The 25,656-nt window shown below is 60.0% G+C and overlaps 1 protein-coding gene across 1 annotated transcript in view; it reads left to right on the forward strand.

Annotated features, from left to right (window-relative positions):
• Positions 1 to 25,656, forward strand: part of LOC119107189 (uncharacterized) — a 74,589-nt gene that overhangs the window by 41,473 nt on the left and 7,460 nt on the right. The window contains exons 2-4 of the mRNA XM_037230578.1: positions 11,163 to 11,321; positions 11,865 to 12,006; positions 13,010 to 13,160. Coding sequence (XP_037086473.1) covers positions 11,210 to 11,321; positions 11,865 to 12,006; positions 13,010 to 13,160 — 405 coding nt within the window. The 5' untranslated portion in view covers positions 11,163 to 11,209. The remainder of the gene's footprint in view (positions 1 to 11,162; positions 11,322 to 11,864; positions 12,007 to 13,009; positions 13,161 to 25,656) is intronic.

Here is a 25,656-nt window from a genome sequence, read left to right on the forward strand (position 1 = left end):
CAGGTCGAGCGGACCTGTTTCCTTTTGGATGGGGTCTGCGTCCGTTGGGCTTTTTGCAGCCAGGACTGCTCCTGCTCGGCCCGGACCGTTTAAGCCTGATTCGGCCTAGCTTGCTCCCGTCACGCGTGCTCCTTCCGGCCCTACTTTACTGGACCCGTTTGCACCGTGCCTGGCACGGACCTGTTCTGCCTGATGACGGCGCACGATCAGCGGCCCGACGTCGATGTCGTGACCAGGCGCCGCTGAACCGTGCAGCAGTGCCGTGTCCGGTGAGGGATCGGTGGGCGCCAGAGGCGGCCTTCCGCTTCACGGGACGCCGCCGCTGACCGCGGCCGTCGGCAGGGATAGCCAGCCGTCTGTCGGTGGAGCAGCTGTTTGCCGCCGCTATCGGCTCGATACGCCGGCCGAGGCGCTCCGATATGAGACGGGGCCGGATAGGGCGCCTGGCGGGCCTCCCGATGGGCTATCGTCCCCCACTCGGCGCAGGTGGGCTGTAAATTTGGAGAAAAGGCCGTGACTGGACGGGGATGGATGGGCGCAGGGCCTTTCACGTACAAGGAACCCGTCATGACACTTTTAGTGCCGAGACGAATTGTTCGCGTCGTGGCTGTGAGGCTGTCTGATTCACTTTGTCCCATCAGCAACGGCAGCGGCGGCGACGCCATGGGCGAGGGGAACGCCGTGGTCTCAGCGATACGGCACGGCAGCAGCGATGAGTCATGGGACAATCTCATGCGCGGGCCGCTCAGGGGAAGAGGGATGGCCCCACCTGACGGTGGGGTCTCTCATCCCTTGGTCGCTAACGACGCAAGCCGCGGAAGAAGGGATGGAGGACGTCGCCGTCAGCGCAGTGCGGCGTCGCCGCTCTCCGCGGCTCGTCGGCGGTTCGAGCGCGGCGGCAAGTCATGATTCCCAGCCGTCGGCGGCGCCGAGAGCGTTCCCGTCCTGCCGGCGAGATGCCGGGCCGCCGGCGGTGCCGGGAGGGTTGCCACCTGGGTGGCGGGGAAGGGTGTTACCGGCGGCCATCAGCTGTGCCCGGAGGTGCCGCCACCCTCGGACGTCGCGGCCCGGACGCCTCTCAGCCGAGCGGTGCCGCCCAGCCGCTCCGTGGGAGGCAGGGCACAAAGGAAGCAGCGGCCCAGTAAAGTACCTCCGAGCCTCGTAAAGCCGTGAACATCTTCCACGAAATGGTCGGCGGTGGCCCGGCACGTTCAGATCGCCTCGGGAAGACAGATGTATCCATGGTCATGGCACGGGAGGGAGGGGGAGGGCAGTGGACCGTGCCTGTGCGTGTGCGTGACGCGCCGGAATGCGTGCGTGCGACCGAGCCGGCGCCGGCGCTTGAGGCAGGAGACACGCGAGCGGACCGACAGGCGACAGCAGCGACGGTCTCCACGCCACAGTTGAGGGTCTCAGTTGACGCTAAAGCTCGACCGGCGGTGAATGAGCCGCGGTGGGCCGTTAACAAAGCCGCCGGGAGTTGGGCGGCAGATCAATGCTGCGATGACGCGGCCGGCGCCCGAACTTGGCCGTCCGCCATAAGCCGTGAGGTTGACTCGCTTGAAGTTCCGCTCAATCAGCGCCGTTCAAAACGCTTCCGTACCGTTGAACGTGAGGTGTTGGCCTGTCGCTGTCTTCTGTAGTATACAGAGAACTCCGGAAATAAGCGGACCTCAATGGGTTGGGGTGTCACGAGGCTCATTGTGGAGATAATCTCGTAAGCACGTCTTAGTTTATATGAACGTAACGTGTAAGGTGTGACAGCGGTCCGAAAATGTTAATCAAATGTCCTACCATAGATGTCGGGAGCTATAGGCAGAGTCTAAAAAATGAATTAGGTGTAGTCATGCCACACCTGAAAATCATAAACCTTCCACAAACTCACAAGGAACCGCCTACCTTCCAACCGTTTGCTGCTCACCCTTTCGATCCCGGCCCGCCTTTCCCGGACCCCCAATACCTTGGGGGCCCACGGTCCAACAGTCAGTCGGTTGCAGGGATACCGCCGGTCGTCCAACGCCGGGGACTGACCTCACCCAGGGTCACGTGATCGTAAATAGCCCTGGGCTGTCTCAAGGAAACAGAGACGGTCTCCGGCCGAGAGTATGGTCACCGTCGCACCTTTCTGTACGTCTGGTCTTCTGCTCTGGTGCAGAAGACCAGACATACAGAAGTCACAGCATCAGCGGAGACACAGCGAGACTGTCACAGCATTGGGGGAGACACAGCGAGACTGCCACAGCATTAGCGGAGACACAGCGAGACTGCCACAGCATCAACGAATACGCAGCGAAGCTCTCACGGCATCAGCGGATACACAGCGAGAATGTCGCAGGGTTGGCTGGGCGCCGGCGGTTCTCCTTCAGTCCGCACCCAGGTCCCGGTCCCGTACGGCGACCCTCACAACACTGCAGTCCCTGCAACGCCAGGCCCGCGAGGGGGCTGTCTGTGGGAACCGCTCCACGCTCAGACTCGGCCTGCTGCTGCGACTATCTGACGTGGCGACCGTCTGGTGCTGTGACTGTCTGACATGGTGGTTATCTGACACGGTGACTGTCTGACGTGGCGGCCGTCTGACGCCATGACTGTCTGACGCCATGACTGTCTGACGCCATGACTGTCTGACGTGGCGGCTTCCTCACACCATGACGGTCTGACCTAGTGACTGTCTGACACCGTGACTGACGTGGAACCTGTCTGATGCTGTGACTGTCTGACGTGGCGACTGTCTGGTGCTGTGACTGTCTGACATGGCGACTGTCTTGTGCTGTGGCTGGCTGACATGGCGACTGTCTTGTGCCGTGGCTGGCTGACATGGTGTCTATCTGACACCATGACTGTCTGACCTAGTGACTGTCTGACACTGTGGCTGACGTGGCGACTGTCTGGTGCTGTGAGTGTCTGACGTGGCGACTGTCTTGTGCTGTGGCTGTCTGACATGGTGGTGGTGACTGCCTGACGTGGTGGCCGTCTGACGGCACGACTGTTTGATGCCATGATTGTCTGACGCCGTGACTGTCTGACGTGGCGGCTTCCTGACGCCATGACTGTCTGACCTAGTGAATGTCTGACACCGTGACTGACGCGGTGACTGTCTGACGCCCAGTCCATGTGACGGCCGCTGCTGTGCGCGCCGGACACTCCTTTGTGACGGCGTGACGCCAGGACCGTCACGAGGAGCCGTGACGACCGGCATAATGGGCCGTGACGACCGTCACTCAGCGCTGGCGGCAGCGGCGGGCGAGGTCGACGCCCGCCCCGTAGCCGTGGAGACGGGATGGGCAACGGACGGACACGAGCCGTACTAAGTGGTGACCCTTGGTATTGTTTGGCTGGTGCAGTCTCTATGGTAAAAGAAGCCAACGCTTCCATTTGCCTCGGTGCCAGGGCTGGTGCTGCACCCATCATGATGCCTGGAAAGGCCGTGGCTACACGTGTTGGGTAAAACAGTGGGGATGTCCTGACCGATGCCGCGGTTTGCCTCCTGGTTTGCGGTCTGTCTCGTTGTTTGTCTCCTGGCATCATTGCTGGTCCGCCCAGATAGGTGAGCGTTGTTTGAAGGGTTGTGGTAAATCTTGTGCACCAGGTATTAAACAGAAGTTGTGTCGGGACAGTTACCTAGATGTTCCGAAAAAATTGGTAATCGTCTCGTGGCGAAGCATTACGTGTGCTTCGGTTAGTTACATTGTGTCATTTTTTCCTAGACGGCATTGCATGTTACATACGCTACCCACGATGATGCGATATGGGATGCCTTGGGTAGGTACACTACACCTAAGGACTTGTTTTCAGACGTACGTTTTTGCTGTAGAATCTCCCTCCTACCATAGGTTACTGTTACACGTTTCTTGCTTGAATGCTTTCGATCGGACGTTATTACCACGTACCTATTCATATGTGATGCACGCTTCCTCTCAATCAGAGTGCTTAGTTCTCACTGATGTCATCGGGGCCTCGCATTATGACATCATGTTTGTATCAGCCCCCTCTGGTGCACATAGCACGGTCAAGCAACGGCGCAGGAACTCGGCCATACAGCTGCATTCTGCGCAAACACGGCCCCATGCAGGATTACCGGTATGGTATTCAGCCCCACCCGATGGCGTGAACGCTCGCCATGCCATACGGCCTGCCGTGAATCATCGTGACAGGGGCGGCGTCAGTGACACTTCAGCGGGAGGGGATGCACAGGGGCGGCGTCAGCGGCACGGCGGTGGGAGGAAGTGCACAGCGGTGTCGCCAAGGAAGCTGGAGGAGAGGGATGATACATTTGTTGATACAGTGTTATGAGCTAGGAATTAAGGATCGCCATGCTAGGGGTGGCGCTAAGGGAGCTGATGAGGGGTGAAACTACTAAAGTTTCCCATTTGGCCTCGGTAGAGACGCAACGGCTGATGTGAGAGAGCGGAAGGACGAAGGCGGGCCGAGGGTCGGGCGGAGGCGGAGGAAAATCGTACGTATTGTGTAACACCTCTGACATGCTGCACTAGTTCCCCACGTCCTGAAGTCCAACGGTGCTCGCTTGTCGGACTTTGACCTGCAGCTATGCAGGACAATCGCACGCCCCATCAGCGGAGGCGGCGGGTCGGCGCTCTCTGCACTGGGCGGTCGCCAGGAATTCGATCTTCCGCTTACTCACCCGGTCACCCGACACCCGCAGCTGAAATCCGAATACGGGGCACTGCTCCGAGCTATGCACGTCCGTGCGGCTCCTGCGGCGGCTGTGGCCGCAGCGCGGTGTCAGTGGAACGTGCACGCTCGTCCCCACAACCGTCCGCATCTGCGGATCGCTGGCAGGCGCCGTGACCCGGCGCACATGTTTCAGCTAGACGCAGGGCGTCAGATGCACGCATCGATCGGTGAGAATTGATTATTACAATCGCGCTGCAGCGTAACTGATGACACGGACGCTGCGCGGTCGGCGTGGTGCGTGGCGATAGCCTGTCGCCAGTCCTTGTTCGTAAAACTGATCGCTAACGCGCGGCAGCTATCGATCACTGTAGCGTTTTTCGACGCCGCGGCGGCGGCGGCGAACCAGGAAGACGCCAGAAGACGAGCGGCAGATGTTTAGCGCGTCTCCTAGCGTCATTTCTGCCGCGGCGGGCGACACTTCCACTTCCTGTCGCCTTGGGGTCCCACCGTGCCGGATTCTGTGGCCGTGGCCGCCTGCGCGCAGATGCGATCAGCTGGGATCGTAGTCGATCGCCTGTGGCCGCTTGTGACTGCTCCAGATCAATCATGATCTTCCGTGACGGTCTGTAGCAGTATGGCCGATTGCCCATGATCGTTTGTGGCCGTCCGCGACGGTGCGGGACTGCCTGACCCTCTGCGTCAGCCCGTGACCGTCTGTGACCTTCGGCTGACGTGACCCCCTCCCCCCTCCCACACCGATGACTAAACTGCGCGCCGAGGACTGGGTCCAATGCCCGGCCTGACGCCGCTTACACGCTCCTGACGGGCTTGCAGTGATCGATCAGTGTTCCGGCGAACGTGGCGCCCGCCAAACAACGGCGCGTGGCGGGCGTTGCATGCTCAACACTACCACGGCAGTGAGTCACGGAGGGGACGGCTGGCTCGAGCTCTGGAAATAGACGTCACCGCTGCGAGCACGACGCCTGTCAGTAGGAATCAGTGCCGATGTGCCGCTCCCTCGCTGCTACTCCACGTCGGCCCTCGACGCCGACGGTGATCCTCGGCCGGGCTGGAGTAGATCGCCGCCCACGCCAGTACCGCTTCCCCGGAGATGAAAATCATGACCGAGAGCGCGCCGGCGGGACTGCGCAGCCCGCAGTAGCGCAACAAACGACAGTCGTCACTGGCCATCTCTGAGGCGTCTCTGTCGCTGGGAGGGCCGGCCATGTGCTGACCTGCCGCATCAGTGCGGCCGGAGCAGTGAAAGAGGGAGGAGAAGATAGCAACACGAGCTCGCTCTGCCGCCTCCGCTCTGCCTGGTGGAGGTGGCGTCATTGTTCTGGAACCCCGCGGAGGTCAGTCTGCAGGCCAGACAATCTGGTGGCCTGTATCCAGCGCTGAAGCCAATGTCCGGTCAGAGGCGGCAGATGGGCGCTGTTGGGCTTAACTGCCCTTGAGGCTGCTGTGATTCATCGGAAATAGCCACTAGTCGCGAGCCTAGGGCGGAGATTGGTTCCAGAAAAACGGGCACTACCGCTGCCAACCCACTCCGCACAGTCTCAAAGTTGATCCACACCTTTCCTCTTGCTCCCTCCCTCTCTCTTCCTCTCTCTCTCTCTCCCTCTCTTCCCCCCTCTCTCCCTCTCCCCCCTCTCTCTCTCTCTCTCGCTCTCTCGCTTTTCTCCCTACCATTCCCTTTCCTTCACTCCGGCCGTCTCATCACTTCCATCCCGCCGAGGGATTTGTCATTGTTTGCGTCGCCTGCACTCTCGACGGCCATTGTTCGGCGCTCGCGACCATCCTGCCCGCTGCCGCCCACACGGCGCCCATCAGGAGTGCCGGAGACAGCCCAGGGCCGGGCCGTTACCGCCCTGAAAGTTGGACGTCTGGGGGCGCGTCGTCAGCTCTGCGTGGGGACAGCTGCCTTTGTGTGGGGTGTCACCCCCCCCCCCCCCACCGAAGCAGCACGTGGGTCGAACGTATCGCCGGTCGGCCATGATCTGCCAAGGCCATAGCCACCCGGGCCGCCTCAGCGCGAGCGATGACGTCATAGTTCTCGTTAATCCGATGGACATAACAGTGGCAAAGGCAGCGATCTGAAGTCACGTTTCCTGCAAGTGGCCGGCGAGCTCCGGTCGCTCGCCGAGGTGGCGTCACTGCGATGACGAATTCGCGTCTGCGCCTGGCCGCCAGGACCGGGCCACCTCGCGCGGATCTCAAAACGAGATACCACCTCCCGCGGTTATACCCACCCTGGAGACACCGCCGCCGCATCAGAAAAAGGCCTCCCAGGTCAGCCGTGCTCGGACATGACGTCACCGCCGGACCCGGCGTCTCGTACGTCGGCGCGCCTCAGAGGAGCCGGGCAGCGGCCCGTGTCGTCGCTGCCCCGTTACCGGCCGGTCCAGCCGCGCCGGGTGCGGCGCTAGCGACGCGGAACAGGTCACGGCGAGCAGACGACCCGTGCCGCCGCCGCGGGCGCGGGCGAGCCGGCGCGCGGCAGTGGGTTGGGCGGGCGCCTTGGCCTTGCGCGCCGCGGCTCATTGAGATGCGGGGCGGCCGGCCGCGGTCCTGCCGACCCATTCGGAGGGCCGATCAGGTGCCGCCGTGCCGCGCCCACCGCTGGGGCTGACGGAGAGACAGCGGGACCGCGGCGTGGGCCGGCGGCGTGGCGGCCTCTGCTGGGAGGTGTGGGAGAGGTCCCACAGGCTCGCTAACGTGGTGCTGCCGATGAGATCACGGCTCCAGGCGCGTCACGACGCTGGATGCATATTGCACGTGCTTGCATTCGACCTTGGGAAGCGCGGGACAAAATCAGCATGGGAGTATCTGTGCCCGGAACTGCTGAATGTGTGTTGGTTTGCGTTCACGCGATTGATGTTCACGCGGTTTCGCTCTCACGGAAGCCGTTCTCGGCACGGTGGCAGCAGAGGCATTGGTTGTACCTGGTAACTTTACTGCACGTCCAGCAGTGTATGACGTCGCGCAGATGAAACCAGTAGTGGTGAGACATGTCGTGTAAAGCCCTGCCAGGCAAGGCGTTACGGTCTCGTGCTCGGTGTTTTGTCATCTACGCCTGATGTAGAACACATTGTGTAATTGTTTGACGTATGTATACGCGATGTGGTACTGAGTTTACTACGCCAAAAGAACCTGCCGTAAACTGGCAACCTAGCGTAACAGTGGCGTGCCACTGGTATGTTCCTCATTGGGACGTGTGGAATGTCCGCACCCAGTGATTCGTTCAGCCCGAATTCGTTAAGGTTTTATATCTGGCATTCGGTGGACAATCAGAGGACACCACTGAACGGGCGAGGGACCAGGAATCCCTGGCATGCTCGGTCAGGGTCGTTCAGACTGCTTTGGGGCGCGCTTGGCTGCAGGCAGATGCCTCGCTCAGGCTCTTCTGCTGCTTGGCTTTCGGAGGCTGTATTGCGCGATTGGACGTGCTCTGATGGCTGTCGTACGGCCATTACCGTCACATAAATGAGAATTGATTATTGGGGCTCTTTTTTGCAGTGCGGTCCAAGCAATGTTCCTGTTTTTGCGGGTCCCTCGGCCGCGATCAGGGTGTGTTGTGATCAGATGAAGCTGGGGGGAGGGGGGGGGGGGGGGCGGCGGCGTCACACTCTGATAAACTCCAGGCTCTGGAGCCGCACTCCAGAGCTCGGGTTAAGCCCGCACTTCGACCGCCACGCTCGGGTACACCCGGCGGATCAGTTGTCACCGCGCAAGGCCCAGCCGCGGCGACGCCCTCCGAGGCTGTTGTGCAGCCGGCGCTCACGCATAAAAACACCACTGAGCGTACATCCTTTGTTTTGTGGTGGCGAGTAGCTTGACAGGCCAGGTGCGAGCGCGACAAAGGCCGGCCACCCCGTCCGCGCCGCGCGTCCGCTCCAGCAGCACCGCCTGGAGCCACCACCCAGCGCCTGGGAAAGCGAGGCGCCGCGAGAAAGGCCCGCCGCCGGCTGGCGCTGTGGCCATCTGGGACCCGTCGTGGGTCAGTTAGTGGTGCCGGCGGCCCTGCCCACAACAGGCTCACCCTGTGGGAAAGGCCCGTCGCCGGCCGGCGCTGTGGCCATCTGGGACCCGTCGTGGGTCAGTTACCGGCGCCAGCGACCCCGCCCACGACAGGTCCGCCCCGCGAGAAAAGCCTGCTAGCGCCCGGCGCCGCCGTCGTCATCTGGGACCTGTCGTAGGTCAGTTACCGGCGCCAGCAGCCTTGCCCACGACAGGTCCGCCCCGCGAGAAAAGCCTGCTAGCGCCCGGCGCCGCCGTCGTCATCTGGGACCCGTCGAGGATCAGTTACCGGCGTCAGCGGCCCTGCCCACGACAGGTCCGCCCCGCGAGAAAGGCCTGGTAGCGCCCGGCGCCGCCGTCGTCATCTGGGACCCGTCGTGGGTCAGTTACCGGCGTCAGCGGCCCTGCCCACAGCAGGCCCGCCCCGCGAGAAAGCCCCGTCAGCGGCCGGCGCCGCGGCCATCTGGGACCCGTCGTGGGTCAGTTACCGGCGCCAGCGGCCCTGCCCACGACAGGCCCGCCCCGCGCCCGGTGATTAGCAGCCGGCCGTGTTTCGCCGGGTTCACACACGCTAACTAATGGTGGCTTGATTGCTGGCCGCCTGGCTGCCGTTCACAGGAGGCCGGGGCGGGGGTGCGCAGCACACCCGGGCGTGGCGTGAGCAGCCCCGGGCACGCCACACCTCGGCAGGTTCTCACGCCTCGGACGCGGCGGGCTTTCATGTTGGTTCGGTCGCGGCCACTCAAACGGTTGGGTCAGCTGGGCTCATGACGGGAGGCCGCTTGGCTCAATTTGCAGTGCAAACATGGTTTTTGCAATGAAACGGGAGCGGTAGCAAATGTAGGAAGCAAATGGTAGCGAACTCCTTACTTTGAAGTAAGGTGTACCAAGTTTTTCCGTTTGAAAACTGCTTCTGAGCGCCTGACTCCATATGATAGCTTTTTATGACACGGTGACCAGTTTTCAACATTGAACTATCACTTTTCAGAAAGCCATTTCCATATTCCAGTTTCCTCTTACCTTCATGGACGGCTTGGGTGCATCTGCCCCGCATATTTTCGTCTCCTAATCGTTCCTGGTCATCACACACCTCATGAGGTATGATTCCTACCCGTTGTCGGCGCGCGGCGAGACACCGCACATACTCCTCGGTACTGTTCCGTAGCCACTCGTCCACAGGCCGCCATCCTCAGTCAAGCCCCAGGGACATTTGCCACGTCGTCGCCGCGCCGTGCCACACCACCCACTTCTGTGTGAGAGTTTGAAGCCAGGGCCGGAGCTGGTTTGCTGCGCGAGGTCCATCCGTACATGTCCTACCTCATCTGACCCGGTGGCCGACCGGTGCTGCTTCCCTGACCGAATCAGATGTATGCAGTTGGCACACAGCATGCAGCTGACTTGCCATGCGGTTCGCTGAACTGCCATGCACCCCAAACTGAGGTTGCAGCTCGCCAGTCTGCCCGCCGCCTCCCCCCCCCCCCCCCCGATCGGCGCGATACCCGACGACCTCCCCCCCCCCCCGCGGCTGAGCGCTTCCAGCCCGGCCGGCGCGCCGCAACCGTCGTCTCCGATAGCACTGGCGCGGCGTGCGGCCGTAAGTCACCGCAGCGCGTGCTTGCAGGCGGCGATAATGACTGGCCACGCCAAGCCCACAGTGAAACCGCAGCGAATACGTACCGTGCTTCATGAGGCGGTTGTGAGAGCAAGGGCGGAGGGGGGGGGGGGGGGGGAGAGTCTCGCGCCACTGGGCCGGCCGGCCAGCCCGTACCCCGTGTTGTTGGTCTGCAGAGCGGGGGCGGGGACGGGGGTGGGACTCTCTCGCCGCTGGGCCAGCCGGTGGGCCCGTACCCCGTGTTGTTGGTCCGCAGAACGGGGGCGCGATGGCGTCGATAGCGGGCACGTCAGCGAAACGTGACCTCTCGGCAGGCGCGCATATTTACGGCCGTGGCCGCGACCCTGGGGCGCGCACGAGATAGCACGCGACGGGGCGGGCGTGCCAGGCTGGCGGCCCTGCGGAGCGGTGGTCGGGTGCGCAGGTCTTGCAGGGTGCAGTGACCATCGCTCAGCCCCGCTTCCAGTTTGGATGCAAACTGGATGCGATTTGTTGGAGTAAAGCCAGCGTTCTGTTTTGCTGATGAACTCAAGCGATTGATAGCTGCATGGTTCTCTGGTTTCAAGTCGGCTGGCGTGCTGTATTTTCCGCATGCTTGGCCTGGCGAAATGACCTTAACGGATGGTGCTATTAAATGTTCCGGCCCGGTGCGTTTAGTGTTATTCCTTATCGAGTGTTGTTTATTGCCTCAGTTTGTTTTTATCGTGGCTGTTACATGCACGGTGCGACTATATTATCGATCAACCCTGTTTGTTACCTCTGCATTGTTGGACTTCTTTTTCGACAACGCGGCCATGGGATGCCAACATGGCGGACGTCCTCCGCGTTCCTCTGCTCCGACCCCGGCAGCCTGTCTCGTGTTCCTCTGCCCTGACCCGGTACCCGTCTCGTGTTGCAGGTCTGATGTCGGCCCAGTGAGCCGTGACCGGCGCGTCGCCCGAGGCCATGTCGGGAGACACTCTGCCGCCAGCCGGGGTGCCGGGGGCGGTGCCGCGACAGGCGCTGTCGCTGCCGCACAATATCCACCCGGACCAGATGGTCGCGGGCGAGCCGACGGGTGAGGGACGGAGTGTGCCCCATCGCCAGATCAGCGTGCAGTGGGCTGCCGCGACTGGTGGGCGGTGTCCGCCGGAAGGCCGGCGCTGTACGGGGTCTGAGGGAGAGCTTCAGTGTCCAGAGGAAGGACAGAACGGCAACGGGCAGACGTCCCGTGACTTCTGTACTTCTCACAATGACGCTAAAATATTTCGTTTTTTGGAATTGTTTACCATTGAATATGTACCTTTCTATTGCCGGCTACAGTTTCTTGCCCGGGGTGATCTGTAACCGTAGAAGCGCCCTACACGTTACATGCATTCAACCACTTTCGTAAAAAGCCCCCACCGTCTTATTTCCTCTTTTGTATGCTTGCAATTCCCTCAGCTGCCGCCAGTAAAGCAAAAAGAAGTCGGGTCGGGCTAAGCGCCGACACCACAATCGTTTTGATCCGCCGCCTCCCGCCGTGACATTTGGACCGGTCCGCCCGGCGCGCGCCCGTCACTCAATCGGCCACGTGCGCTGAACCCGTCCCCTTGACCCCTGACCCCACCTCGCTCCGCAGGCAACCGGTGGAAGAGGTTTCAGCCGCTGAAGAGGCTGCAACGCATCTTCCGACGTAAGGGCAAGACGAAGGACGAGGATGGCTTCCCCGAGGCGCCCAAGTCGTTCTCGGCCAGTCAGCTGCTGCCAGGGCAGAGGGCCAGGTAACAGGCTGACTCCGCGTGGCCGCGGCGACGGACGCTGGAGCGTTGGCGCGCGGCCAAACGGCGCAGCGTGGCGACGAAACCACTCGCGGCGCGGATAGCCACCTAGTGGGCGTTTGATGTACTTTAAGTTTCCGGGAAATGCCGTCGGGACCCGGGAGCAGCGCTGGTGGTAATGGCCCGTGTTCTGAACATCGCGTCGAGTGGCGGAGGCAGCATCGAAAACTGAATTGTTGTGTTTCCATTGTAAGCCACACTACTTGCCTTAATGTTGCGGGAAACGGTATTGACAAAGCGAGTTCTAAACTGATAAGTACAAAAGTGAATTTTCGACTCGCTCAATTCGCACAGTGTGTAAATGAAGTACTGATGAAGGATTTACCGCTACGCATTGCCGCACTTAGATCGCCCATGCCGTCACGTATGCCAGGAAGCATTTACACTCGCCTAAAAGCCGCTTATACCGAGACTGCGACATACTCTGGGCCTGGGCTAATTGCTCAGGGACTGGCCGACACCGGGGTCGAATCAGCCTGTGTGGAGACTGTGACAGACCAGCCTGAGACTGGCGCGACTGGCCAACACCGGGGTCGACTCGGCCTGTCTGGAGACCGTGACGGACCAGCCCGAGACTGACGCGACTGACCGACACCGGGGTAGACTCAGCCTGTCTGGAGACCGTGACGGACCAACCTGAGACTGACGCGACTGGTCAACACTGGGGTCGACTCAGCCTGTCTGGAAACCGTGACGGACCAACCTGAGACTGACGCGACTGGTCAACACCGGGGTCGACTCAGCCTGTCTGGAGACTGTGACGGACCAGCCTGAGACTGACGCGACCGGCAAACACCAGGGTCGACTCAGCCTGTCTGGAGATCGTGACGGACCAGCCTGAGACTGACGCGTCTGGCCGACACTGGCGTCGACTCGTCTGAGGCTGTGATGGAGCGTGCCTGTGCCCGCCACCGTCGGCTCACCCCTGACCGTCTCCCTGTTGCAGGCCGTCGCGGCAGGACTCGCCGCCGCTGCAGTCCCGGCTGAGCATGTCTCACGACTCTATCTTCCAGTCAGACGGGCCGCCGCCAGCGCAGGGCGAGCTGGGCTCGGCGCTCTCCATTCCTTCCATCCCCGGGGCCGGCAGCCAGCTGACGGTCAGTACCGGCTGGCGGAGGACGGGAAGAAGCGGCCGAGGCGATGCTTACGGACGCTTTCTCCTGCTCTGGATACGACTGCATAACGTTCGCGGTCTAGACGCTTGTCGCTTATGGTCCGGAGGAAGGTTTCTTCGAACTAGGAGCACAGGCACTGCACTCGCGATCAAAACGTCATCATCACTACTCCGTCGATGGCAGCGCCATTGGTTCGGCGCGTTCCACTGGCGCACCACGTCGTTTAAGAACCCACCGCTAGATGTCATCTTGATCGCGTACGTTGGATGTAGGCGCCGTTGGCCGTCAAAGAACCCCGAGGCCGACTCCTCCTAATAACGGTATATGGCAGTTAATGTCGGGGCCGGATACAAATGACTTGGCCAATGGGCCCACGATGTTGGCGGGCACAAACATCAGAGTTCACATGGGTGTGTAAAAGCTCACTTGAGATGTGGTTTCCTTGATCCGTTCCGACATTTGTTATATTAGTCTATTCTCCATCAGGTCTGTCATCCAGACTATCATCAAGTTTCCGTTGCGATGGGGGACAGAGAGAGAGGATTTACCACGGAGGCCAGATGAGAGTTCGGTGTATGAATCATGATCTTGCGGTAGTAAAACCGGTACATGAAATTAAAATTCACACCGTGTACGATACCCTCCGTATATAAGACGTCAAAGCTGACAGGTACTGGCGCTAAACATACATGGCCGAACGTCAAAAGTCAGCACCTGTTACGCAAGTTATTATAACGGGGTGGCCACTGAAGTCAGCACGCAAACAGTTGACATAGCGGACCCGGCCACCCTACCCATAACCAGATGTTCGGGGAACTTCCCCACTCTGCAACTGTGTCACTTCCGCAGAACTTATTTATCTTATGATATTGCTCTTGCTATTCATATTTCATCGAGACACGTCACATAAACAAACAGCTGCAATGCTGCTAGCTGGCCGTCTGATCTGCGGCGCTCACCCTCCCTCACGCTTGGCTGGCGTTACGACCGCGCCGCGTCGGGCAGCGGTGGCGCCGCCCGGAGCGAGGCGGAAGCGGAGCCCGCCTGAGCAGCGGCCGCCCGGCGAGCTGGGCCGTACGACACCCGCCAGAGATGTCGCCTCCGCTGAGCGGCCGGCCCGGGCCGGCGAACGGCGCGACAGCCTGAGCCACAGCCGGCGGCGGCGCGCCGCGAACACGGACGTGACGCGGCGAGGCTGGGTGACGTGTCCGCCGGAACTGTCGCCGCCGCGCGACGGCTCGGCTTCGGTCACCGCCCCGACGCGCCAGTACGCTACCCCGGCCCACCCAGCCTCCCGCTGATATAACCGGCGCCGGTTTATTTGTAGACCCGGCGGCACTTCGCACTGTCTTCTCTCCAGGGGCGCCGCCTGCCTATCTGTATGGTCGGCAGAGGTGGGGGCCGTGGGTCATACCCACCGGCGGGTCGGACAGCTCCTCCAGGCTAGGGGCGTCCGCCCGGCCGGCGGTCTGGGCTGACCTCGGGGGTCAGGGTCGGGCTCGTTTGTCGGTGACGGGGACAGCAAGTGGTGCCGCCTCTGCCGCCCGGGTTTGGTCGCGCTGTTCGAATGGTTGGCCTGTGGTCAGTGGTGGGCTGACCTGTGGTGGGACACATGTCACCAGATGGAGCGGACTGAGAACCTCTCCGAGGTAAGATCTGCCCACGGCAGCACGCCAGCCTATCCAGAAAGGGCCACTGCGTTTGGAGCCCATGACGCTGTTCCGATGCCCAATTACTTATACTGCTTCGTGATCAGTTGTATTGGGATTGGTTTCCAAGCTGGTCATGACTGAGGAATTTCTTTGGTGTATGACAAGCTTCGGCCGTTACACCACGGACGTCATTTCACTGGAAGGTTGTCGTAAGAACGCAAAACCTTGCGAGTTTGAGGTATTTCCCATTCAGCCGTGCGTTTTTTAAACAGGCAATTAGCAAGGCCGACCCGTTATTTGGCGCCCAGCTCTCACCAATTACCGTGTCTTCGTGCGTTTTCCCGGTATGATCAAAGGACCGAAATCCCCTGCTCCGTTCCCAGGCATCATCCGTCTGCCGCCTCCGTCGTGTGCTGCTCTTGGTTCATGGGAGAACGCTGCTAGACACGCTCATCCCTGAAACAAATCGTCATTTCTGTTTTCACCGTCGATTTTACTGGAGGCTGTGCACACTGAGCAATACTTCGTCCGATGCTGTGGTGTAGACCACATAATCCTATAAAAACCTGGCTACCCTTTGTGTAGAGTTTCGGTTGCAGACAACGCCCGCCTCGTCTCGTCGGCAGTGACCTTGGCCGGGAGGGGAGGGGAGGGGGCGTGGTTTGACCGGCGCGGGAGCGGTCAGCCCCACTCAGGCCGGCCACAGCCACCGGCCCTGGCCGTGTGAGCGTCAGTGCCCCAGACTGAGCCCGACAGCCGCAGCCGGACCGCGACGCCGGCCCCGCCCCGCCCGTGGGATCGCCACAGCGCCCGTGGGAGACGACGAGCTGCTGGGTCAAGGCGATGCAGCGAGGGAGGCGGACTGAGGCAGTGCTGGGGTTACATGGGCGCTTGATTTTTGTGGCTTTCTAACCAACTATAGATATCATCCACAGTAGCGAACGTTGTGGATGATGTAAATATCATAAAACGAATTACACAAAAGTAAACTTCCTGTTATCGATAGCGCACCTTCTCTGCGACTGAGCATCTTTATCAATACTGAACCGGACACCGTACCACGGCCAAAACCGAAGTAAAATACCATTTGTAAACGCAAAATTTGGTGTTTTCATCAAGCCTGTCCTCTTCAGGTTAGTTTGAAACTTGTGAACTCACTCATATAATTGGCCACGCAAAATGTTACGCAGATATTCACTTTGACCACTTGATTAATCCATCTTGATATATTACTGAGACACACACTCACAAATCTCAAAACTGTTCTGAATAGGACACCTCCGCCGAATAATATAGAGAATATAGTGAATTTGCGACTTATTTATTGTATATCACTTGAGTCCGAGCTGCCGAATTATAAAGAGAATATAGTGACTTTGGCGGGTTATTTATTGTATATCATTTAAGTCTGAGCCTGTGGTCAACAGTGTATGATATGATAACGACAACAAAGCGTTCAGAAAAGACGTCACTGGTTTTTAGTGGCAATCAAACAAATCACTGGTGAGTGTTCCGTGCTTTCCTGTGCTGTTAAAGTTTCGGGCCGTGTTCTGAACTATTTGTAAGGCACCTTATAATTGGAGCAAACAGGGGTGGGTTAGCTTTAGACTTATATTTTTCTCTTTTACCGTAGAATTAAGGACATGAGGTTAAAGATCTATGATCTGAAATTATGACTTAAAATCATAAGGATAATACCATCAAAATATCTTTAATTTAATTTAGAAATCCACCTGATGCATTTTAACTGAGCTCTGCCCGCCCCCTCCGTCTTAACGCAATTCTACCTGCGCCGCTGTACCTGACCTTCACGCAGTGGACGTGACAGCGTGGCGGGGAGTGACCACAGTGCTGAGCGGCCCGCGCTCCCGTGTCCCCAGGCCGTCCCCGCGGCGCGGCGCCGTGAGCCGCCCTGACCCGCCGCTCAACTCCCACGTCCAGGTGCGGTGGGCCGACCCTGACCTCCGGGCGGACCGCTGCCCGAGGTCGCCCCCTCCCCCCTCCCACCGGACAAGCTGCGCCGCCAGTCAGCGTGCGCCCGTCCCATCTTGGGTGCGTCCGTCGTAGGGAGAGCCCCGCCTCCCGGCTGGGTGGTGACGCAGTATTCACAGTTACGCAATGACGCAGAAATACCGAGCGATAGGCAGCGCAATGTCCGGACCAAACCTACCGAAACTGGCCCTAACCACATGCCTTCCTGTCATGTTCAGGTGTCTGGCGCTCCGAGTCATGTCCTTAAATGTACCGTTCATTCGCCTCGCAAATCAGATCTTTCTCGATTCTTCCGGGGCGAGAGCATGTTCGCACGTTCGTCCTAACGCGCTGCCGTTAGATGCAGCCTGCTGGGTTTCAAGGTCTGGTGATTGCCTTGAGCGTTCGGCAGATTACCTGTGCACCTCGTACAGCTGCAGGCGGTTCTAACCCGGTCTGAAGTGGTGGCTGGAAACACCCTGCCGGCGTGCCCGAACGACGGCACGGCGGACTTCTGCGCAGTGGTGGTGTTACGACGGTGTGGGCGGCACTGGCGGGCTCCACCCATCCGGGCCGGGTCTTAGCACGTGCGAGACAGTCTGGCAGGTGCTGGGTCGACTCTTGCAGCGAGCACTTCCATCTGCACCCGTCTCCGGTATGACAGACTGGTCAAAGAGGGATCTGTGATCGGACAGACACGTGAAACATCCCTGTTACATTGGTGTGGTGTGGTCTGTGATCCAACAGACCCAACTGACCTTCGACCTGTGATCCAGCAGACCATACCGATGCGTGGTTTGAGTTCTAGCGCATCCTCTGAGGCTCGGTGTGCCGTCTGAAAGGCCCACCTCCTGCCAGGCTCACAGATGCCGACCACAGACCCGCAGGCCGCAGCCGCTGCCTGCGCCGCCGGCCCCTAACGAGCCGATAACGAGCGCCGCCGAGCCGTCCGGCCGGCGGCGGCGCCGCGCCGCGCCAGTCGCTCGCCGCGCCCGTCGCGCGCGTCACGTGACGGGCGGTGGCGTCACGGGTCGTGACCGCCAGCCAGCGTGTCGCCGGTGCGCGGGCCCCGCCGACCCGCCGCGCGCGCGAGAGAGGCTGCGTGTCGCCCGGCGAACGGCAGGGTGAGCGGCGGACCGGGCCGCGCCGTCCGCTGGCCAGCCGCGCCCGCCATCTGGCGCTGACCTGGCGCCGTGCCACGTGACCTGGTGGGGCGGTGTGTGAGCGGTGTGACCTGACGTGACCCGGCGAGACTGCACGTGGCCTGGCGTGGTACGCTGCTGCGACCCGGTGGGACGCCGTGTTTTCGTAGTCTGGGAGCACCGGAAGCAGTTGTAGACGTCGAAGTGAGCTTCCGCTAGAGCTGGCCGCCCTCCACCGAGCTCGACCGCCTGCTGGAGCGGCCTGCCGTGAGCACCTGAGCAGCGACCTCGGGTGTGCCCGTGAGTGGGCCCGTGGGGGCCGAGCCACGCCGATGAACAACATCACTACACTGCCGCTGGACGGAGTGACGTGCGTCAACATGCGCAACACGCTCCGCACCACGCACTTCAACCGCGTGCTCACGTCTTCCCTGCTGATCCCCGTGAGTTGCGGCCCGGCAGCGGTGACCTGCGGGTCGTGAACCGTCGATTGCGACACGTAACAGGACCGAGGATTACGCAGTCGAGGCGTGTAAGTCATGACGTCTGAGTCGCGCTACGTCAGTCGTGACATCTGAGACGTGACGTTTCAAACGAATCGTGATTAATGAGTCGTGGCCTGAAAGTCGTGATCCATCTTGCCCATGCGTTTGGGCAGTGGGCAGGTCACACTTCTACCCGTGCATCATGCCCGGTCGCTGCCCATAGCTCGTGCTGTCAATAATATGCCGTCTCTGCTCCGGGACCTCCGAGCTATGAGCTCGCATACGCGCGAGTCGTGTGCTGTCCGTGGCTGGGTCTGTGATTTGGTAGATTCAGGTACGATGTGACACAAAGACGACTGGCCGGCGGGTCAGGTCAGCCGGACTGGCAGCGGCGATGACGTCGGTCCGTCGGCTGCGATATAGCTGACCTTCTCTGGTCCAAGACAGCCAGGGGCCGCTGGTCGTAACGAAGTGGTAACAAAGAATCATTAAGAAATGGTTGCAATAGTGACCGGAAATATTGCTGACACCTGAACAATGAAGATTGTTGCCGTAGGTGAAACTATACCAAGACTAATTATATTATTTTATGAACGTTATACCGCCACTTGTGGGTAAGCGTTTATGAACGTTATACCGCCACTTGATTCTCGGCAGCTTAACCGAGCACGCGACGGCCCCAGGTCCAGCAGTGATGCACCCACACGAGCACTCTGTATCCGTATCAGCCGTAACTGTGACTGCCTGGCCAGCTTTCTCTTCTGACGTCTGCCCCTCCGCGGACCCACACCCATTGTTTTGGCGGACTAACTGCAGAGCGATACGCTCCTGCTGCGCCCGCACACTTAGCTCCAGGAGTTCTCACAGTTTGATAAAACCTATTCTCCTGCGCGACCTGCTTTCCATTTTGCCATTGTTATGCGGATTGACATTCGCTGGCCGTGGGTGAACGGATGTGTTTGTCTGACGCGCCACTTCTCAGGTGCCTCACCAAGGCATCCGAACACGTGCGGGACTATCCGCATTGAGTTCACAGATCGAAGAAGCAGACGATGGCAATAAGTCGGGCAGTTTTTGTCCACCACGGACGGCCCTGTTTGGCTCTGGGCTTCTTCTCTGCGGCTCTGGACCGCTCCTCTTGGGTCCCGGCTGCTCGTCCTTTATTCCAGACTGCCATGAGTCAGTTCAGGTCCACTGCGACTCCGCGCTCCTCGGCGGCGCACTTCCGGCCCCGCTCGTGCCACTCCGTCCACTTGTCTCCAGTGGGCGGGCCGCCTCGCCCGCCTCCCCGCCGCCAGATGGCTGAGCTCCGTGCTTGACTGGGGCGCCCGGGCCGGCCCCACGCACTTTCCGTGCCATATGGCGACGCCGCCGGAGAAATCGGCACCCGTCTGGCCAGCGCGTTTGAATGCGTCCTTTCGACGCGCTCGGTCGGTCTTCCGGGCTGGCTGCGGAGCTGGATCGTCTGCGAGAGGTCACATGTCCGGTGGCTGCGGACGCGGCCCTGTGGCCTCCTCCCAGTCGGCAGCTCCGGGCTGGCTGCGGAGCAGGATCGTCTGCGAGAGGTCACGTGTCCGGTGACTGCGGACGCTGCCCTGTGGCCTCCTCCCAGTCGGCAGCTCCGGACTGAGGGTGCCGTGCCATTATACGCCGCCTGCCGCGGCCCAGCCCTGGACGTCTGTCTGTCATTGACCTTGCATTACATTACAAAACGTTTTTTCGCGAGTGGTGAACGATGGAGGTAATTATTTCGGATGATGCGCGTGCTTGCCTCCTGGCTTCTTTGGCCAGGTCGTTTGCATATTCCGCTCGGATTAACGTGCGATTATCATCCTGTTAAAACAACGCCTGCTAGGAGAGCGTGTGGACGAACTGGATGTTAGTTTTCAGGGAACCAAAAGCTATCACTAGTTAACAAAGTGTAGTGGGGAGGTTGAAATGCAGCAGCCTTATTTGAACGGCTTAGGACAGACTCGTAACAGATGCACGCTATAGTGGTATGGTATGGTAGTCTGCGTGTGGTGCGCATTCTAGGTGCAGTAGCTACAGCGCGGTTTTCATATTGCATAATTATTGTTTGCATACGGTACGCGAGCTCCATTTTATGTCACTTTTTATTGATGGCGCATATTGGTTTGCATTGTTACTTATTTTCACCCCTGTTTCGGATATTAATAAGGCGAAGAGAGTAAGTTGTGAGCATGATCCCTGTGTGGCTGAATGGGACGATCACGATACACATGTCCTCCAGGTCTACCGTTTGGTACTAGGTGTGACCCGTCTAGATAGTGCATAACACAGTGACACACGCACATTGCGTGTGCGCTTTACCAGTATCGAAGCACCAGCGTGCCTCTATCCTTACACTTCCACTTAAACCGCAACTCGGCAGTCTCCCAGCGCCAGATATCTTAGCTTATCTCCAGCTGGATATCTACGCTGCGAACTTCATGCCGCCACTGAGTGAACGTCCGATATTTCACCACACTGCCGGTGTTGGCATGCTCCATTAAGTCCTGATGGAATCGAGGTTTGGCGTCTGGCGTAAGCTCTGCTCTAAGTGAGCTGGATTAGATCAGTGATTTCGCCGCGTCGTCCAGAAATGGGCGATGGCGCGAAACATCCTGGTCGCGAATCTTGTCGTGACCCGGCGTGAAATTGCTAACAGCGGCTCGGTTGGGCTTGCCTGGTGTCAGCTGGCGCCGGGCGTGTTTCGTAAGGTGATGTCTGATTAGCTCCTATCAAGCTTGAAGAGTACGTCGCGGGGAGAGTGTCCGGCTCACAAGTAGCTTAGATTGTTGGCTTCATCCCATTCCAACGTGTCTTAGCAGTATGTATGGCTCATGCACTCAAGGTTGGATGGGCGATAGCGGCAACCGAGCACCAGAAGATGGTTAAAGTCGGGAAAAAACTGCACACTCCTGTGCTTCAAAAGAAACATGAGCGACGTTTGCCCAGGGAAGTTTGTTTTGGAATAGTTTTGTAGGAAAAGGAAACGAAGCTGAAAATCAGGACACGTTCTCGGACTTTGCCCCACCCCCGAGGGTGATGTTGCCGCCCCACCCCTCGCCTCTCCCCAACGCGTGTACACCGTGTCATCTGACAATTAGGAGACATGTTATAAACATGTTATAACCAAGCAGCGTGTTGTGGGTTACCACTCGCGTCCCTCAGCAGCTCCACAGTATTCCTCAGCGAAGCACTCTTCTGTCGCTGCTCTCGCTTCGTACACAAACGGTTCCTTCTCCGATGCCGTATTCGTATTAGTGAAGAACCAACTGTGGTTCCTCTTCCCACCGGCAGAGTGATAGTGCGCACATTATCACTATCCTCCCACGGTGGCTTAAATAATTAGCTGCCGTTACACGGCCACTATTGGGTACGTCCCTCTGTCGCTCGCACGTCGCGGAACAACCGTCCACTTCTAACCTCAGGATGTCCGCGCGGTGCGGCGTGAGGCGTCATCCGATTCATCCCCGTTTGCGGACGATCCCCGCCGTCACAGCACCAGAGCCGTACCGCGCGTGAGCTGGAGTGACACGCCGGTTCTCGCGGGCGACGGGCGACCTCCTCCGTCCCAGCGCCGACCGGGGGAGCCCGGGGAGGGGGGGGGGGGGGCGGCGCAACCCCGCCCTGACCGCGCGGGTGACGGCGCCGCGCACCCGCTGATGGATCGGTGTCACGCGCATTGTTTCCGGCCGGCGGCTCGCGGCCCGCCCGGCGGGGGATCATCTTTATTTCAGGCTCGACGAACCGACCGGAAAGACGCTCCCACGGTGCCCACCAGCCGCCGGAGTTCGTCACTCCCTCCGCGCCCTCCCACGTCACTCGCTCCGTCATCTGTCTTGGCTTGTCTGCTGAACTCCCGCGGCGGCGGGCCTGAAGTGATCTGACTACGAGATATCGGGACGGGCAGGGTCCGCCTATCGAGCTGTCACCACCCTAGAGCGAGCTGATGGTATCCCGCCTTCTATCCTCGGCCAATTAACACGGTTTTTTCCTCGAAAGGCAGTGCTACAGCCTCGATCGCATAGCGCCTGAACCAAATTCACAAGGTTCAGTTCCCGCGCTCTCGGCAGGCTGTATCGAATGAGTGCCGGTGGGACCGTGCATGGCTTGCCGGTACATTTGCCGCATAAGCCGAAAGCCAAGCTTCCAGGCGCTGGGCCGCGTCGGTACCTCAACGCGAGCAAAGTGCCCGTGGGCGCCGTCGGCAGCGCGGCCAGACCACGCGCCGGCCACCACGCACCTGTGCGTCTCGGTAAACATGGCTAATCGCGTGAAAGTCGGGCCGCGGCCGGCGTGCCGGCCATTAGCATGATGTCTCCGGTTGACGTCGGCCGCAGTGGCGACGTCGCACCATCTGGCGCTTTCCACCGGGCGGCGCCGGCCAGCCGCTGACGACCGCGCGGCCCCCTCCCGAGGCGTTGGACCGCACCGGACGTATGGAGCGGTCCTCGGGCGGTCCTCAAGAGCGGCTCTCGGAGCGGCCCTTGGGATCGGTTCTCAGTGCGGTCCTCGGCGCGGTACTCCGGGGTGGTCCTCCGGGCGGTTTCGTGGCGATCCCCGGAAGCTGTCCTCCTGAAGGAGATGGCGTGACGGCGGTCGTAGAGACGGACCTCAGTGAACGCCTGCGCCGCCGGCGGGCCGCGGCCGGCTGTCGGCGGTCCCGCGGCTGCGCCCCGAGCGACGGAGCATCCCGAGATCGGCACCGGTCATCAGATCATTTCCAGAAGGGTCCTCGGAACGCCCCGGAGGGTTCTCGGATGGTCCTCCGGACCGGACGTCCCGGACGGTTCTCGAGCGGTCCTCGGAGCGGTAATTCGGAGTGACCCTTAAAATGGTTTGATGCAGTCTTCGAGGCCGTATATGACAAGCGATGTGACGGCCGTCATAGAGATATATACAAGCGAGCGTTTCCGGGCCGAGTTTTTCCCTGTCTGGGCCGATGAAACCTGCGCAGGCCGGTGCCATTCTCTGGGCAATCCGCTACCACTGACCAGTTATTCGCAGGGTCGCCCCAGCCCAAATCACACCACGGCCATTCCCATGACGCGGCGCGTTGCACACCGGCACGAAGCACCACCCGATCTAACGCGCCGGCAACACCGTCGCGTGAAGAACACGACAGGCTCTGTCGTCACTGCTCCGCGGCGGAAGAGCGCAGGCCGGCGTGCTCCCGCAGCGTTCGCTTCTGGCGTTGATCGTTCGACATTCCACAGTCGCCGTCTGGCAGTTGTCGATGATGTGGTGATCATCGGAGCGGAGCAATTAGCACGCCTGGAATGGCTGCGGTATAGCGGGACGTGTCCCCACGTTTTCGTCTTTCGGGCGCGCTTCTGAACCAGACCGACACCTGCCCCCTGGCAACCGCAGTCACATGCGGAACTCAGAGCATTTGCTCATCGCTGAGCTGGCATGCCGTCATCGCCTTCATGTTACCGCCGTGGAGTTTTACGTAAGGGTCCGGCACCACAAGCCGCTGCTTAATCGCATAGGTCTCGGCGTCCGTGAACTTAGCTCCCGGAGGCGGGGACCGCTCGCCGCTTTCCGACCGATGTCGTGTTCTGTTCCCAGTGTCTCACGGCCTTGGCTCATGCGGTGGCCTCGGCGGGGTGATCTCCGTCCGGGGAGAAATGAGACGTCCTGTCCTGTGCTTAATGAAGCCCCGAGGCACTTTTGGGCAGGGAGAGACACGCGCACCGTCGTATCCAAGATAAATTTGGTACTTCGCCTTCTCAGGTGACGTCGATGCTATTCACCAGCCCGGGTGGCCTCTGGCTTCATGGCTCGCTGGCGAACTCGACGCATGTCATCTCCTTCAGTGGCAGCCACGTGTTCGGCCCATCGCATTGTCGGGATTCACAGCTTTCAGACGAGGGCCCCAGAACACGTGCACTTTCTCCGTCGGATGCCTCGGGCGATGCTACTGGAAATGAACATTGTGCTGAGTAATCGAGTATACACATTTGTTTGCATGCTTCCTTGGTAAAGGGCCTATTACGAATATTGCTACACGACATGGGTATTATATAAATCATGCCTTCCGGGATCATTGAGCATGCACATGCAAAACGTTACACAACTCGGCAACCTTAACTGACGTGTATGAGATAACGTTACTTCACTGGGAGCCAACGGGCGTTTGCACACTTTGACATCGCTGCGAGTTAAGACCGAGTAAATCGTTACATCTTGGATCTACGAAAGACTTGCAAAATCTCTGGCTTCCTGTAGAGTGTTCCAAATGATTGCAGCATAAGTGATGATTTATTGCATCTTACCAGCCGGTAGGAAAAGGCAGTGCTGTCTGATTATTCTGCTGTTTCATTTTCTAGATGGAAAGAGAATCTAACCCTGACCAACCTGCACTTTTCTTAACTCCCTGAAACCATGGCCTGTAACTATTCCACGTCTCATAAACATAAGCTTCCCTTTAATCTCCAACGTGTACCGCCCGTAGCCTCTTCCCCCGGGGTACTGATTCTTCCTCCTCTCGTACACTCTTTCTCTCCCCCCCCCTTTACTTTGTCTCTCCTTGCCTTCACACATATTTCGCCTCGCTCTTCTGTCCACCACCCTGCATTTGCAGCTGCCCTACGTCTGCCGGTAAGTCATTTCGCTCAGCCTCCTCTCGTGAGCTGCTCGCAGGCACTCTCTGGGGTTTGCTGCACCGTCAGCCACCCTTCTCCCGTACGTTCTCATGCTCTTCCCCACCCTGTAACCGTTCCCGCCCACATCGTCATTCCCATCGTTCCTCCGCTGCTCCAGAGCACCTACTAAAGCTTCGCCACTCGTGATGACCATTTCACCTCCCTCCTCTGTTACTGTTGCTGCCCCACAACTCTGCATAAACACGTCCTCCACTTATCGCTTGGCTCCCTTCCCAATTACCACACTTTATGATCATTTTCAGTGCCACTGCGCTGTTCTGTAGTGCCTCCCACCACCGCTCCGCCACTCTGCCCGGTCGCCCTGCCCTGTGGCCGCTCCCAGCGCGCTCCGCCGCTCTGCCGCGCCTGTCGGGCGCTTCCGGGCCGGCGGGCCGGGTCCGCGGGCGGCCGACACGCAAAAAGGCTGGCCGCTCGCACAATGGGAGCGGTCGCGCGGCGGCGAGCGCGGCGGAGCGGCACGGCCGGACCGGGACCGCCTGTGCGGGGATGCACGCTGGGACAGCCAGGACGGGTTAGGATACTGGGCAGCCGGAACAGGGTGGAACACCGCGACA

The sequence above is a fragment of the Pollicipes pollicipes genome, unplaced genomic scaffold (genome assembly GCF_011947565.3).
Source record: "Pollicipes pollicipes isolate AB1234 unplaced genomic scaffold, Ppol_2.1 Scaffold_6686;HRSCAF=7923_pilon_pilon_pilon, whole genome shotgun sequence".
NCBI lineage: Eukaryota > Metazoa > Arthropoda > Thecostraca > Pollicipedomorpha > Pollicipedidae > Pollicipes > Pollicipes pollicipes.